This window comes from Lipotes vexillifer, unplaced genomic scaffold (genome assembly GCF_000442215.2).
Source record: "Lipotes vexillifer unplaced genomic scaffold, Lipotes_vexillifer_v1.1 scaffold2435, whole genome shotgun sequence".
Taxonomy (NCBI): domain Eukaryota; kingdom Metazoa; phylum Chordata; class Mammalia; order Artiodactyla; family Lipotidae; genus Lipotes; species Lipotes vexillifer.
In genome coordinates, this window is record NW_006769857.1 from 234,878 (window position 1) to 253,524 (window position 18,647).

At 36.9% G+C, this 18,647-nt stretch overlaps 1 protein-coding gene across 1 annotated transcript in view; it reads right to left on the reverse strand.

The window, feature by feature from the left end:
* Positions 1 to 18,647, reverse strand: part of ERICH3 (glutamate rich 3) — an 89,420-nt gene that overhangs the window by 10,633 nt on the left and 60,140 nt on the right. Inside the window, 1 exon segment of the mRNA XM_007445904.1 lies at positions 18,061 to 18,507. Within this exon segment, the coding sequence (XP_007445966.1) occupies positions 18,061 to 18,507 (447 nt within the window).

Genomic DNA, 18,647 nt, shown 5'->3' on the forward strand with positions numbered 1-18,647 from the left:
GGGATAGGGAGGGTGGGAGGGAGGGAGACAAAGAGGGAAGAGATATGGGAACATATGTATATGTATAACTGATTCACTCTGTTATAAAGCAGAAACTAACACACCATTGTAAAGCAATTATACACTCCAATAAATGTTTAAAAAATTAAAAAAATAAAAAATAAAAACAAAAATAAACAAATGAGACCTAATGAAACTTCAAAGCTTTTGCACAGCAAAGGAAACCATAAACAAGATGAACAGACAACCCTCAGAATGAGAGAAAATATTTGCGATAAAAAATAAAAACAAAAATAAACAAATGAGACCTAATGAAACTTCAAAGCTTTTGCACAGCAAAGGAAACCATAAACAAGATGAACAGACAACCCTCAGAATGAGAGAAAATATTTGCAAACGAAGAAACTGACAAAGGATTAATCTCCGAAATTTACAAGCAGCTCATGGAGCTCAACATCACAAAAACAAACAACCCAATCCAAAAATGGGCAGAAGACCTAAATAGACATTTCTCCAAAGAAGATATACAGATTACCAACAAACACATGAAAGACAGCTCAACATCACTAATCATTAGAGAAATGCAAATCAAAACTACAATGAGGTATCACCTCACACCATTTAGAATGGCCATCATCAAAAAAGGTACAAACAGTAAATGCTGGATAGAGTGTGGAGAAAAGGGAACACTCTTGCACTGTTGGTGGTAATGTAAATTGATACAGCCAGTATGGAGAACAGTATGGAGGTTCCTCAAAAAACTAAAAATTGAACCACCATACAACCGAGCAATCCCACTACTGGGCATATACCCTGAGAAAACCATAATTCAAAAAGAGTCATGTTCCACAATGTTCATTGGAGCTCTATTTACAATAGCCAGTACATGGAAGCAACGTAAGTGTCCATCAACAGATGAATGCATAAAGAAGATGTGGCACATATATACAATGGAATATTAGCCATAAAAAGAAACGAAATTGAGTTATTTGTAGTGAGGTGGACAGACCTAGAGTCTGTCATACAGAGTGAAGTAAGTCAGAAAGAAATACCATATGCTAACACATATATATGGAATCTAAAAAATAATTTTAAAAAATGGTTCTTAAGAACCTAGGAGCAGGACAGGAATAAAGGCGCAGTCATAGAGAATGGACTTGAGGACACGGGGAGGGGGAAGGGTAAGCTGGGATGAAGTGAGAAAGTGGCATTGACATATATACACTACCAAATGTAAAATAGCTAGTGGGAAGTAGCCGCATAGCACAGGGAGATCAGCTCGGTGTTTTGTGCCCACCTAGAGGGGTGGGATAGGGAGGGTGTGAGGGAGACACAAGAGGGAGGGGATATAGGGATATATGTATACATATAGCTGATTCACTTTGTTATACAGCAGAAACTTACACAACATTGTAAAGCAATTATACTCCAATAAAGATGCCTAAAAAAAAAAGTCTGTTATGAAAAATATTTAAAGAAAGTCCTCTGTTTTGCTAAGCTGGCCTCTAAATTTATGGAATTCAAGAACATTCAGGAATACAGGGTAATAAAATTGCCTAGCCACCATGTAATAATATACTATGCCTAAATTCTAGGAAAGTGCTAATGGCATATAGCTGAGCTATTTACATGCACACACACACACACACACACACACACACACACAGAGGGGAGTCAGACATGACATTTCTGAAGCAAGGGAGAAAGAGTAATTGAAGCCCTTCTAAGAAATATCAGTACAAAAATATGACGTGTTCTTGATAGCAACCTCATGGGCTTTTGGGGGAAAAAAATAACGAATATAAGAAAGTGAGCAATGTTCACAAACAAGGGAAATCTGATTTAGTGGCTGAGTGTGTACTTGGGAGTCAGGCAGACCTGGGTGAGAATGCCAGCTCTGCCACATAGTTGTACGAACTTGGGAAATAACACTTCTCTAAGCCTTCATTCTCTTATGCATAAAACGGGAATAGCAACACTTGACTCACAGAATCCTTGTGAGAGTAAACCATAAAATGCTTAGCACAGTGTCTGGCACACAGGAAGTCCTAACAAACCTCCCTTACACACTCCCCTCCCACTGCGTACAATGTATGATATTTTCTTGCTTGAACTGGATTTAATAGACAACAACTACTCCACCTGCCTTGCAGAAGTTTGGGGAGGTACACTAGAACTCCTCTGGTTGAACACCCACTACGAAAGATTTGGATTCTCCAAGCTCAGTGTCCTTCTGCAACTCAGCCCACTGCAAGTTCAAGTGTCACCTGGTCCTCTCCACATTGCTCCAGGGGAACGGGAGCTCAGGGAACCAGCACAAGGCTGCTTCTATTTGTTGTGAGTAATAAAGTCCTTTTTCTCTGATGAGGAGTTTTGTGTCTTCTGATGTAACTGTGGCTGGCTAACTTATTTACTTGATAATAGAGTGAAATCTCAAATACCTCCCAGCACTTGATGCCTGTTATTAAAGATTGGAGGTGGGGGTACTGTGACCATATGAGGAATAAAATGAATCACCCTCCCCCCGCCAACTGCCACACACACATACGTGTATTCAAATCAGGGTGTTTTTAAAAATTCATCCACTAAATATAGGGAAACCTGATTTCAAGGACACAGGCTGTTTGACCAGATATGTATGAGTCATGGTCTGTTGAGTCACTCTAATGTGCACTCTTGCAGCTGGAGTACTCATCACCAAGAGCCAGGTCATTTGCTGATGGCAATGAATACTTCCCGAATTTTAAAAAATACAGAGTTCAAGTAAATCCTCATGAAATGTGCCTGGGCCCTTCATGTCTCCAGTGGGTCAGTTAGGTATATCCACCTACCTGGTCAGCTAACTGGGAGGCAGGCTATGAAATAAGACTGGTCTGAAAATCCCTACCAGTATTTTTCATTATCTTAAGTCCTTTTTAAAAAAATTCTAAGCACCACTGTATTCAAAAAAGAATGATAACTTTCATATCTGCTGTCAGCTCCAAAGCTCCCCTTAATGCCTCCACCTCCTGCCATCATATTCACTAGTTGAAAAGAAAATAAAGGTGGTAGAAGGAGGAAACAAGGATAGGAAGATGAAAGATGGAAACAGCACTGTCTTTTGCAGAGGATTTCTGAAGGCCTTTCCTAGGTAATGATGTGCCCTTATCTGCACCTGTGTCAATCTCCACCTTCCTTGAGTGCTTCTCTCCTCTGTCTGCACTGCTAACACCAGACTCGGAGTCATAGTGGCAGTGGCAGCCAGGACCCACATCTTCAGCTACTACCTGTCCAACTGATTGGAGACCATATAAAATATCAAAAGGTGTTAAAAACAGGTCATGGGAACATTGTAAGTGGAACAGCAGCAAGTGGGGTTAATTTAAAAGCATTCACATTAAAATATGACTCTGTTTTTAACAGTTATTAAGATTAAACAGAGTTCAAGCTATGATTTCAAAAAGAAAACACAATAGAAGATCATGAAGTAAAGAAATCCATGTAAAGAAATACTTGCATTGAAAAAGAAAAAAGGCAACAGCCAGAAGCAGTGATGGATTTGCCAAATACACATGCAATGAGATGACTGGAAAGGAGTTTAGTTGCCTTTTGCTTTTTAGAAACATGTTATGGCTTTTATAATCCCAATCATCACTGTTCTATTAGATTTCAAAAACTACCAGAACTGACTATACTATAAACATTTCATCCATTAGTAGATTTTAGTGATTTGACCCCAATACTCATTCCATGTGACCAGAGCAAAAAAGCTATTGCATGATTCTTATAAATTTGACAGTAAAAGCTGTTGTAGAGATTCCTGTTATCTGCAGCTGATTACTAGCGCTGAACTTTAGGAACACAAAGACCTAAGAAGTTCAAGTCTCATACTAAATGTGTCAGCTTGGGTAAGTTCTTCAGCCTAAGCCTAAGCCTCAGTTTACCCATCTGTCAAAAAGAGATATCTACTCAGTGGTTATATTGGGAGGATTAAATGAAATAATACCTGTAGAACATGCTTATATTTCGCTTATTAGCAAGTACCTGAGCACCTAATAAATAATAATAGACGATAAAATGATGAGTATGTCTATGATAAGTATTATCGCCCAACCTGATAATTCTCGGCAACACTTTAATATCCATTAACTTTGTCTTTAGTGTCTGACACATTCCTGTCTATATCCCTGGCCTATCATCTGATGACCTGTGTCTCTAAATCCCTAACATCTTTCATTATGCCACCTCCTGGTTAACAAAAGTTCACTCAAATAACACTAGACCTAGATTTGCCCTCCTAGATAAGAGCACAGTTTCTCCAAATTACCCTTTCCCCCCTCCCTCCCTCCCTTGCTCTCTATCTCTCTCTTTCCTTCTCTACCTACCTTCTCTCTTCCTTTCTTGCTTTCTTTTCTCTCAGATATTCTGAGCAATTTGGTCCAAAGACTATACTTCAAGAAAAAACACAACTAGAATGTGGTCCCTTGCTCAGTTTAAGGTGGATTGCTAAGGAGCAGTTAGTTACTTACTGATCCCTCTGTGTTTGGAAACAAATAGTGAAATATCTGCCTAATGTGGCTTTTGGAGAAAAAATGGAATGACTTAACTATACTAATCTTAAGAGAACAAACATGGAAATGAAAAGAGGTACATCACATAGTTCCAATGTATCCTCTTTAAAAAAATTTTGAACATCAGTTTTCCTCATTCATCCAATACATCAAATAAAAAATGTCTTTTGCAGTAATTTAAAGATGACATCAACTCATGAAACTTAGGTTATAGTTGGATTTTTTAAAACCAAGTCAACGTTTAGTTTAGTAACTTTATAACACAGTACCTATAAGCTAAATATCATCTTACCCACAGCACTGTATAACTAGAGAGTTTAAATAAATAGTGCTTTAGGTCTTTGTGTATAAATCTGCTTTGCTGACTAAGCAATAGAAATCCCAAGGATGGTAGGCAGAAGGGTGCGAGGAAACCTGATTTGGTATCAATTACTGAAGATTTGTTTCATCAGAGCCAACAGGACATTTAGGTTTCTCCCCCAAGTAGTCCACAGGCTAAAAAAAAATATGGTTTATTTTACAAATATTGAATCATTATGTTGTACACCTGAAATTAATATAATGCTGTATGTCAATTATACATCAATTGAAAATTTTTTCAATATGGTTTACAAAAATAATAATAAACAGTTAGCAGCTACTGAACCAAAAGACTATTCTAAGAAGCCAAACAATACTAGCATAATCTGAAAATTACAACTCACTCAGAATTGCCTGAAGCATGTAATCCTTCTGTCTCAGGACTGTAATCACCACGTGCCCATGTCAGCTGGCTTGCCCCTGGAGGGTTAGGCTTTGGAAGTCGATGAGAGCCTGGACATTTAGGTGCTGCCTGCTTCAGATTCAGCAAGAATGGGACACTGGCCTGAGCATTAAGGATTTATTAGGTGTGAGATCAGAAAAGACCCCACTTGGTCATTTTTTTCTCAGATGTTCTTTTGAAACTGAAACTTAAAAGCAAGACCTTGGCCAGTGTTTAACTTTGACCGTTTTCCACCTACAGTAAAGGAGGACTATGCATGCTGAGACTCCCATGCCAGCAATGTGACACATCACCCTGTTTCCTCTATCTATTTAGCCCTTCATCCCTCAAGGCTCCGTTCCTTCACCTTGCTATAAAGATGACCATTAAAAGCAAAGAGGGTTGTCAGTTCCCACAGCATTTGTAGCAAAATGGAAGAGGGTCAAACAGAGAATTTCACAGAAAAATACTTTTTCCATTCAAATGATATAGGATATTTTAAGATGTTTTTAAAATACCAAAATATTATTGCATTCCAATGTGAGGGTTTTTATTATGAAAACAAACATATTTTAAAATAATATAAACATTGTACTTCCCCAAAATATGAAAATAGTACATATTCACTACTTAAAGCTTGAAACAATAAAAAGTACAGAGAGGAAAACAAAAATATCCTAGTTTCACCACTCAGGAACAAATACTAGTTAACATTTTGGCAGATTTCTAAGTATTTTTTACTCTTACTTAGATGATGTTTTGTATCCCATTTTATTCATTTAGCAATATATTGTGACTATATCCACATATCATTAAATAACAACTATTCTTCAATAACTGCACAGAATATTCTAATAAGGTTTTACTAAAATTTGGCTAACCAACTGCTTAGTGTTAAATATTCAATTATTTCCATTTTTGTGATTAAAAAGCTACTTAAAATACTACTTATAATTATTTTATTATTTCTGACTATTGCCTTAGGATAAATTGTTGGAACTGGAATTGCTGGGTCAAAGAGCATGATAATTTTTAGAAGCTTTTGATATATGTTTCTCTTTGTACTTCAAAAAGGAGGTATCAATTAACAATTTCACCTATAATGATGAGAGGCCTTATGTCCCTGTACTATTGCTGACAGTTCTCAATTTCCACCAATTCTTTTAAATTTGATAATTTAGTTATTGAAAAGTGTTAGCAAGGATATGGTTTGCAATATTAGTAGGCAAGCTTTCCAAACTCATTCCCTCTCCTCTGCTTGCTTTGAAACTACACAAATTGTTCCCATCTTAAAACATGCAAAGAAGAATAACTGAGGCAGAAGAACGGATAAGTGACGTGGAAGATAAAATAGTGGAAATAACTACTGCACAGCACAATAAAGAAAAAAGAATGAAAAGAATTGAGAACAATCTCAGAGACCTTTGGGACAACATTAAATGCACCTACATTTGAATTATAGGGGTCCCAGAAGAAGAGAAAAAAAAGCGATTGGGGCTTCCCTGGTGGCGCAGTGGTTGAGAGTCCGCCTGCTGATGCAGGGGACACTGGTTCGTGCCCCGGTCTGGGAGGATCCCACATGCCACGGAGCGGCTGGGCCCGTGAGCCATGGCCACTGAGCCTGTGCGTCCGGAGCCTGTGCTCCGCAACGGGAGACGCCACAACAGTGAGAGGTCCGGGAAAAACAGGGACTGAGAAAATATTTGAAGAGATTATTTTTGAAAAATTCCCTGATATGGGTAAGGAAATAGTCAATCAAGTCCAGGAAGCGCAGAGAGTCCCATACAGGATAAATCCAAGGAAAAACACGCCAAGACACAGATTAATCAAACTATCAAAAATTAAATACAAAGAAAAAATATTAAAAGCAGCAAGGGAAAAGCAACAATTAACATACAAGGGAATCCCCATAACCATCTTTCAGCAGAAACTCTGCAAGCCAAAAGGGAGTGGCAGGACATACTTAAAGTGATGAAAGGGAAAAACCGACAACCAAGATTACCCAGCAAGGATCTCATTCAGATTCGATGGAGAAATGAACACCTTTACAGATAAGCAAAAGGTAAGAGAATTCAGAACCACCAAACCAGCTCTACAACAAATGTGAAAGGAACTTCTCTAGGCAGGAAACACAAGAGAAGGAAAAGACTTACAATGACAAACCCAAAACAATTAAGAAAATGGTAATAGGAAAAAACATATCGATAATTACCTTAAATGTAAATGGATTAAACACTCTAACCAAAAGACATACACTGGCTGAATGGACACAAAAACAAGGCCCATATATAGGCTGTCTACAGGAGACCCACTTCAGACCTAGGGACACATACAGACTGAAAGTGAGGGGATGGAAAAAGATATTCCACGCAAATGGAAATCAAAAGAAAACTGAAGTAGCAATTCTCATATCAGACAGAACAGACTTTAAAATAAAGACTATTACAAGAGACCAAGAAGGACACTACAGAATGATCAAGGGATCAACCCAAGAAGAAGACATAATTGTAAATATTTATGCACCCAACATAGGAGAACCTCAATACATAAGGCAAATGCTAACAGCCATAAAAGGGGAAACTGAGAGTAACACAATCATAGTACGGGACTTTAACACCTCACTTTCACCAATGGACAGGTCATGCAAAATGAAAATAAATAAGGAAACACAAGCTTTAAGTGATACATTAAACAAGATGGACTTAATTGATATTTATAGGACATTCCATCCAAAAACAACAGGATACACTTTCTTCTCAAATGCTCATGGAACATTCTCCAGGATAGATCATATCTTGGGTCACAAATCAAGCCTTGGTAAATTTAAGAATATTGAAATCGTATCAAGTATCTTTTCTGACCACAATGCTATGAGACTAGATATCAATTACAGGAAAAAATCTGTAAGAAATACAAACACATGGAATCTAAACAACACACTACTTAGTAACCAACAGATCACTGAATAAATCAAAGAGGAAAACAAAAAATACCTAGAAACAAATGGCAATGAAAACACGACGACCCTAAACCTATGGGATGCAGCAAAAGCAGTTCTAAGAAGGAAGTTTATACCAATACAATCGTACCTTAAGAAACAAAAAACATCTCAAATAAACAAACTAACCTTACACCTAGAGCAATTAGAGAAAGAAGAAAGAAAAACTCCCAAAGTTAGCAGAAGGAAAGAAATCATAAAGATCAGATCAGAAATAAATGAAAAAGGAATAAAGGAAACAATAGCAAAGATCAATAAAACTAACAGCTGGTTCTTGAGAAGATAAAAAATATTGATAAACCATTAGCCAGACTCATCAAGAAAAAAAGGGAGAAGATTCAAATCATTAGAATTAGAAATGAGCAAGGAGAAGTAACAAGTTACACTGCAGAAATACAACGGATCATGAGAGATTTCTACAAGCAACTCTATGCCAATAAAATGGACAGCCTGGAAGAAATGGACAAGTTCTTAGAAAAGCACAACCTTCCAAGACTGAACCAGGAAGAAATAGAAAATATAAACGGACCAATCACAAGCACTGAAATTGAAACTGTGGTTTTAAATCTTCCAACAAACAAAAATCCAGGACTAGATGGCTTCACAGGCGAATTCTATCAGACATTTAGAGAAGAGCTAACACCTATCCTTCTCTTCCAAAATATAGCAGAGGGAGGAACACTCCCAAACTCATTCTGTGAGCCCACCATCACCCTGATACCAAAACCAGACAAAGAAGTCACAAAAAAAGAAAACTACAGGGCTTCCCTGGTGGCGCAGTGGTTGAGAGTCTGCCTGCTAATGCAGGGGACACGGGTTCGAGCCCTGGTCTGGGAGGATCCCACATGCCGCAGAGCGGCTGGGCCCGTGAGCCACAACTGCTGAGCCTGCGCGTCTGGAGCCTGTGCTTCGCAACAAGAGAGGCCACGACAGTGAGAGGCCCGCGCACCGCGATGAAGAGTGGCCCCCACTTGCCACAACTGGAGAAAGCCCTCGCACAGAAACGAAAGACCCAACACAGCAAAAATAAATAAATTAAGAACATTTCAAAAAAAAAAAAGGAACACTCCCAAACTCATTCTACGAGGCCACCATCACCTTGATACCAAAACCAGACAAGGATGTCACAAAGAAAGAAAACTACAGGCCAATATCACTGATGAACATAGATGCAAAAATCCTCAACAAAATACTAGCAAACAGAATCCAACAGCACATTAAAAGGATCATACACCATGATCAAGTGGGGTTTATGCCAGGAATGCAAGGATTCTTCAATATACACAAATCAATCAATGTGATAAACCATATTAACAAATTGAAGGAGAAAAACCATATAATCATCTCAATAGATGCAGGAAAAGCTTTTGACAAAATTCAACACCCATTTATGAAAAAAAACTTCCAGAAAGTAGGCATAGAGGGAACTCACCTCAACATAATAAAGGCCATATATGACAAACCCACAGCCAACATCATCCTCAATGGCGAAAAACTGAAAGCATTTCCACTAAGGTCAGGAACAAGACAAGGTTGCCCACTCTCACCACTCTTATTCAACATAGTTTTGGAAGTTTTAGCCATAGCAATCAGAGAAGAAAAAGAAATAAAAGGAATCCAAATCGGAAAAGAAGTAAAACTGTCACTGTTTGCAGATGACATGATACTATACATAGAGAATCCTAAAGATGCTACCAGAAAACTACTAGAGCTAATCAATGAATTTGGTAAAGTAGCAGGATATAAAATTAAGGCACAGAAATCTCATGCATTCCTCTACACTAATGATGAAAAATCTGAAAGAGAAATTAAGGAAACAGTTCCATTTACCACTGCAACAAAAGAATAAAATATCTAGGAATAAACCTACCTAAGGAGACAAAAGACCTGTATGGAGAAAACTATAAGACAATGATGAAAGAAATTAAAGATGATACAAACAGATGCAGAGATATACCATGTTCTTGGATTGGAAGAATCAACATTGTGAAAATGACTATACTACCCAAAGCAATCTACAGATTCAATGCAATCCCTATCAAACTACCAATGGCATTCTTCACAGAACTAGAACAAAAAATTTCACAATTTGCATGGAAACACAAAAGACCTTGAAAAGCCAAAGCAATCTTGAGAAAGAAAAATGGAGCTGGAGGAATCAGGCTCTCAGACTCCAGACTATACTACAAAGCTACAGTAATCAAGACAGTATGGGACTGGCACAAAAACAGAAATATAGATCACTGGAACAGGATAGAAAGCCCAGAGACACACCCACACACATATGGTCACCTTATCTTTGATAAAGGAGGCAAGAATATACAATGGAGAAAAGACAGCCTCTTCAGTAAGTGGTGCTGGTTAAACTGGACAGCTACATGTAAAAGAATGAAATTAGAACACTCCCTAACAAACACCATACACAAAAATAAACTCAAAATGGATTAAAGACCTAAATGTAAGGCCAGACACTATAAAACCCTTAGAGGAAAACATAGGCAGAACACTCCATGACATAAATCATAGAAAGATCCTTTTTGACCCACCTCTGAGAGAAATGGAGATAAAAACAAAAATAAACAAATGGAACCTAATGAAACTTAAAAGCTTTTGCACAGCAAAGGAAACCATAAACAAGATGAACAGACAACCCTCAGAATGAGAGAAAATATTTGCAAACGAAGCAACCGACAAAGGATTAATATCCAAAATATACAAGCAGCTCATGCAGCTCAATATCAAAAAATCAAACAACACAATCCAAGAATGGGCAGAAGACCTAAATAGACATTTCTCCAAAGAAGGTATAGAGATTGCTAACAAACACATGAAAGGATGCTCAACATCACTAATCATTAGAGAAATGCAAATCAAAACTACAATGAGGTATCATCTCACACTGGTCAGAATGGCCATCATCAAAAAATGTACAAACAGTAAATGCTGGAGAGAGTGTGGAGAAAAGGGAACCCTCTTGCACTGTTGGTGGGAATGTAAATTGATACAGTCAGTATGGAGAACAGTATGGAGGTTCCTCAAAAACTAAAAATTGAACTACCATACAACTGAGCAATCCCACTACTGGGCATATACCCTGAGAAAACCATAATTCAAAAAGAGTCATGTACCACAATGTTCATTGGAGCTCTGTTTACAATAGCCAGGACATGGAAGCAACCTAAGTGTCCATCTATAGATGAATGGATAAAGAAGATGTGGCACATATATACAATGGAATATTACTCATCCATAAAAAGAAACCAAATTGAGTTGTTTGTAGTGAAGTGGATGGACCAAGAGAACGTCATACAGAGTGAAGTAAGTCAGAAAGAGAAAAACCGATACCATATGCTAACACATATATATGGAATCTAAAAAAAAATAAATGGTTCTGAAGAACCTAGGGGCAGGACAGAAATAAAGACACCGACATAGAGAATGGACTTCAGGACATGGGGAGGGGGAAGGGTAAGCTGGCAGGAAGTGAGAGAGTAATGTGAACATATATACACTACCAAAGGTAAAACATATTGCTAGTGGGAAGCAGCTGCATAGCGCAGGTAGATCACCTCAGTGCTTTGTGTCCACCTAGGGGGGTGGGAGGGAGATGCAAGAGGGAGGAGATATGGGGATATATGTATATGTATAGCTGATTCACTTTGTTATACAGCAGAAACTAACACACCATTGTAAAGCAATTATATGCCAATAAATATGTTTTTTTTTTAAATGCTAAGTATCTTGAGCAATTCTATATCAGATATGTTGTTTTTTTAAAAAATAAAGTAAATATGTTTTTTTAAAAAATGCTAAGTATCTTGAGCAATTCTATATCAGAAGAATGTTTTGCCAAGAACTTTTCATTTGAATTTTAAGAACATAAGAAGGCAATAAAAGCTGAGTAAATATATATGCAGGTTTATTCCAAGTTCCCAGTCACCTTGAAAACTATGCGTGTTCTTTGATCATTCTTTGTGTAGCCAATCAATTATCTTCCCAACAACTCACTATGACAAAATTCATGACTTACATCATCTACCTATACAGTAAAGATGTTCCTGTGTTACCTTTGTCATTGAAACATTGCTTAAAAAGATCCAGGATTAATCACAACTCAAGACCACAGCTGTTCGAACATAATATACTCAGAAAGCTAAATTCTATCCTCCACACAGTAGCAAGAATCTTTTCAAAACTTTCAGCTCATGTCATTTGTATGCACTAATTTTTCCAATGGCTTCCTACCTCAGAATAAACTCCTCCCAATGGCCTATAAGTTTTTCCCTCTGGCCTCATTTCCTCCAGTCTCTGGCTTGTCCGTTCTGCTCCTGTCACACTGACCTCCTTCCAAATTCTTCACTCAACAACGATGCTCCCAGTTTAGACTCTGTGCATTTGCTGGGCCTTCTGCTTCCTGTGCTCCTTCTTCACATGACAGAGTGGCTCACCCCCGCACCTCATTCTGGTCTTTGCTCAAATGTCCCCTCACTGAGAAAGGACAGCCCTAAAAAATACTACCCCTTCCTCAAACCATCACTCTATGTCCTTACCTTGACTTTCTTTTCTGCTAGCACTTAGCCCAGGTGCCCCATTACATGTTTATCTTTCACTTGTTAGGCACATCTCCTCCTCAAATATAAACTCCCATATAGGGAAGGACTTCATTATGCTCACACCAGGAACAGTGTGGCATAAAGCAGATACCTAACAAATATTTCAGAAGAAATCTATTGAAACAAACAGCTATATGCTTTCACAACTCATTCAGAAATTGTATTTAGACTGCAACTCATAACACATGATTTTCTTGTTCTTTCATCAAGACCATTCTATCCTGCCTATGTGATGATAAAATTGCATTTTACTTTGGTCCTAACAATGTTTAGGTCTATATTACCTGGCCAAGCACTATGACTTCTGCTGATTCATATATAAAAGTATAAAATGCCTATTTCTACATACATTTTACTTTATACTATATAATACTTTATTCTTAATATATTATTTATATTCATAATGTATAAATTATATTAATTTCACAAATCCACATGAATTGTTCCATCATTAGAACACCATGTGTCACAATGCATTAAGACAGCTTAAACTAAAAATAACAGAGAAAAATAAACACACGAAAATAACACTATACCCTATAACACTGAATTAACTCTCAAGGGCACTATCTCACTGTAGCTAGCAATTATAATCTTTTACCTTATCCACTTCACTGCATATGACATATCTTTTATATAAATTCACCTGATTTGTTGGTGGGCTGGACAAAGCCCAATTAAGTGTGACATATTATAAAATAGTTGGAAGGAAGTTATCGTTTTATGCTATCAGCCTGAAAGGTAATAAGGCATTGACTGTAGTACTTTACAAATTTATCCATTGCTATGATCTTAAGTGAAAACAATTCAGATTAAGTTGTATTAACTTAGACTCAACGAAACATCATTCATTGTACGTCATTTTTTCAGCCCATAGACTTATTCTTAACATAATCACAATTTTTATTCTAGGCCTAGTTGAAATTGATTAATTCAGTGCTATAAAAAATGAGATAGAATCTTTTACACATTATCTCAGCCCCCATTTCACTGCAATCTAAGGTTCTAATCAGGGAGCTAAATAAAATACACACATTTCAATCTTCACCAGCCTTCTGATCTAACTCATATAAGCTGTGACCTAAATGACCTTCATTTCAAGCATATAACTTTGATTCTATCCCTCTCTCCCTCAGCCACCTAACTGAAGGCTCAATTAAGGAGGAGGAACCACCATAACCTCTTTGCTTGGCATCAATATCAACATAACTCACGATACTTTCAAGACCTGGTTTATTTTACCTGAAATTTTCTTAGGAATATAAAGGCTTTTGAGAATATCTGTCACTTCCTTTAGTCTATTATTCTAAATATTTACAAATTTATTGCATCATTTCCTTGAGTTTATTTTTAAAACATTAGCACTCAGCTGTCATAATCTACTAATCCTTAGGTTTTGATACCATAATCCTTCTACATCGTTCTAAATATTTTACATGGTCTTTGTTTTATTTTGCTTATTAATAACTTATTTTCAAAAAATAATCTTATTTTCCACTGTACTTTATTCACTCTGCCTCCAGGCCTCTGTAATCCAGAAATGTTGTTCTTTTGTGGAAGATGGACCATAGAACAAATCTACCAGTTCTTACACAGAAGGCAACATATTTTTAAGAAAAGTTGCAAAGTTATGATACTAAGGCAATACAATGGCATAACATATACAGTAAATAAGAATAAAAGTACAGTTATATGTGCTAATATAAAAAGATATTCAGGATACAGTGTTAAGTGAAAACAAGTTATAAAACAAAAATGTATCATGTTTCCATCTGTATATAAAAATAAGGTCTGTATATATATAATATATGAATGCACTTATATATGTGTGTATATAGAGAAAATTTTCTGGAATCATGCACACAAAAAAACTGATCCACAGTTATCTATCTCTCAGGAAAAAGAATAAAGGCCAGGGAAGGAAGCCTTTAGCTTTCATCTTATTCTCATCTGTTCTGTATTGTATAAACTTTTCAACAAATCTTTTCTAAGAAAAAAATTTTTTTTCACAAACCTTAAAATGTCTATTACCTTTGATCCAGAAAGTAAACTTCTTGGAGCCTAGCCTAAGAAAATAATTATTAATTTCAAATTATCGTAGGTAATAAGATACTAGAGTACTACTAGTATTAGTGAAAATAGGAAAAATAGGGAAATGTTTAAATTATGAAAAAACCACAGAATGGAATAATACACAGACATTAAACATATTCATGAAGATTACATAATAACATAAAAATACTTATGGTATAAGGTTAAGAATAAAAAGCAAAATATAACATTTTATGGAAATATGAAAACATAACTTGCAAACTCTAACTTTAGAAATAAAAAGACTGACCATATGTTAAAGGTGATTTTTGTGTGTGATAAATCTATAGATAATTTTAAGCCCTCTTTTCTCTATTTTCTAAATGTTATTTCATAAGCTGTTAATGAAAAATAAACACTGATAAAGAGGTTTGGTACATATATTAGAGCATAAGAGAGATAAATAGTCATAAAAGTTGCCATCTAGTGTTGAACCCACCTCAATGAAAAGATAATAACAAAATGTTTTAAAATTATAGATGTCATCAAGTCAAGAACACAAGTTTCCCATAATAGTTGAGAAAAATAATAAACCTATACACTCTTCATTTCACAAATCCAGAGGGGGAAAAAAAAACCCACTCTCGGGCTTCCCTGGTGGAGCAGTGGTTGAGAGTCCGCCTGCCGATGCAGGGAACATGGGTTCGTGCCCCGGTCCGGGAAGATCCCACATGCCGCGGAGTGGCTAGGCTCATGAGCCATGGCCACTGGGCCTGCGCGTCCAGAGCCTGTGCTCCGCAACGGGAGAGGCCACAACAGTGAGAGGCCTGAGTACCACAAAAAAAACCTCACTCTCTTCCAAGTGATATGATCCTAGTCGAATACTTCTGTTATTCTATCTATCCCCTAATTTCAGCCTATATCATGTGCATCTTATTTTACAAAAAGTTGTCTACTTCCATAAATCCAGGTAAACAATCTAGTTTTCTGAAGTGGAAATAAAAGAAATACTAGGAATAACGTCAATGTTGCTACTGAACTTTAACATCCGTACCTTTTTGGTCAGCAGTTTGCCAAATTGTACAAATTTTCTAGATTATACATTACCTGTACCAGAATTGAATGATAAGATCCAAGATCAAAAATTTGAATTATTTTATAAAGGGGCTTCAAATGTATGTTAATAAGAATCTTTACTCACATATGGCAAAATCATTTTGAAAATGTTGGGGGTCTTAATGTTAAAATTCTAAGGCAGAGGTTGGCAAACTTTTTCTGTAAAGGGCCAAACAGTGAATCCTTAGGGCTTCGTGGGCCATAGGGTCTCTGTTGCAACTACTTAACTCTGCCCTTGTAGAGCAAAAGCAGCCACTAAGAATATGTAGATAAATAAGCATGACTCTAGTCCAATAAAACTTTATTTTCTGGCACTGAAATATGAATTTAATATAATTTTCACATGTCACATCTTCTTCTTCTTTTGATTTTTTTCCAACCTTATTAAAATGAAAGGGGAAAAAAAGAGAAAAAAACATTCTTCACTCACAGGCAATACAAAAAGAAAAGGTGGTAGGCCAGATTTGGCTTGTGGGCTGAAGTTTGTCAAACTGCTCATTCTAGAGTTTTTGTTTAACTTATTCCAAGGTTATATCGCTTGCTACTTCCTGCTGTTTGGCATGATTTATCCTCCTCCATTCCACCTTCAAAATCTTATCTAACCTTTAAAGCCTTCCTCAAATATGTCCTTCACAAAAACTTTCAAGGTGACTTCATCAAATGAGTCTTCTCTTCATTTGAAGCCCCGTAACATTTGTACCTTCTCTGGTTTTACAGGTGACTACTGACCTTGTCCAGTTATTGGCGTGCCAAGCCTGCCTCTTAACATTTTATGGAAGGAGCCCTCTCTTACACATTTCTTATTGACCACAATGCATAGTAGAAGGTTAATGATAATGACTGAATGGAAAGACAACTATTCAACATCCTCAATTCTTAGCTGTAGGCACCAGTGGTTTAATAACAGCTTTTAAGTTTCTAAAATAAATGTTATAGACATTAAGAGCATTCATAAGTTTGAAAACACAGATGAATTTTAGTACTATTAAAATGTGACAACAAATTTTACCTTGGAGTCAAAAAGAATTTCCACCATGTTGGCAGAGTAGACAGATAGGAGAGATTAGGGAAAGGCCCAAGATACAAGTTATAGGGCACAGCGTACTATGTGAGAGCCAAGTAGCTGCAGGCACAACCGGCCTTCCACAGGACACAACTCAATCCTTTAACTGTCCTCCTAAAGTTGAGAAAAGTATCAGACCTTCCATGTGTCTAAGGTACTGGGGCCTGATCATCCTAGGACACGCTTCAAGACTTTCTTTGTCAAATGGAACTGTCCAACACACCCAAGAAACCCCTGGATCAGAAAGTTACTCAGTTTCAGAGAACTTAAAGTGCAGTTTGGAGTTTTCTATGAATTTTTTAATATTTTTATTTAACTATAAATTCCTATTGCACAGATAAAATTGGAAACCTTTAGAAACTGGCACCACTCTCCCTGAATTCAAATCCTAGGAATGCTTCTTATTAGCTGTATGATGCTTGACATCTTACTTAACCTCTACAAACCACAGTTTTGTCATCTGTAAAAAGGAGATAATGATAATAGAACCTAACTCATGGGGATATTGGGCTGTTGTGAGGATTAGACGAGTTAATATATGTGTTTAGCACTGGCACATAGCAAGCACCTATCAATGCTAGCTACATATACATATAAATGCATATTTGGATAAGAATAAATAACCTCTAAAAAGCTACACATACCCTTGCCTTCAGACATGTATTGTGTCTTATTTGATTCTTGAGATAGAACTGTCATAGGAAGGAATTTACAGAAAATAGGAAACAGGCTGCTTAAGAATTACCAAGTAATTTTTTAAATGCAATAAAGGAAAACAACAAGCTGAAAATACATGTATGATCATGTGACACAGAGAGAAATAGGAAAAAATTGAATCCCTCCGGCATCATCACAATAGTATTTCCCAAACTTTGGCAGAGTGCAATGACCAAGATCAGCTTCCATGCATAGAGACAATGGCAGGTCAACTCAACAGCTATACTTACCACCTTTATCCATCCTACGGGGACCTGCCTTTTTGTCCTTCACCTTAGCAGCGCTTCCTTCCCAAAGGTTACTCTTACTCTTTTCCTTGTCTTCCTTGGGAACATGTTCCCTGGACTTCTCAGATAAACCCTCTGCAATCACTTGGGTTCCTTTCTCTGCTTCTTCAAGAACATTCTCCAAGTTTTCCTCTATTGGCAGAGGCTTGGTCTCCACATCTGCTTTTATTATTTCTTGGTCTTCAATTTCGATTTCTAGAGGATTCTCAATTGGAAGGTGGGTTTTTCCTGGCTCATCATTTTCACTCAACTCCTGAGAAGATGGACTTCGGACACTTTCATTTGGACTGTTTTCAGCGTGGGCTTCCCTGTCCCCCAGTGCAGATTCATCTTCACTGCAACTAGAATATGGGGGACTTTTGGATGAGGTTGATGAAGCAGGTCTTGTATCTACAAAAATTAAAAATGACAACATCGTTGCTTTTCCATAAAGGGAAATTTAATAATAATAATTGTGGGAATTATGCTAGCAATTAATCATACTAAAATTTTTAATATAGTTTAGTAGATTTGATACTCTTTCCCCATAT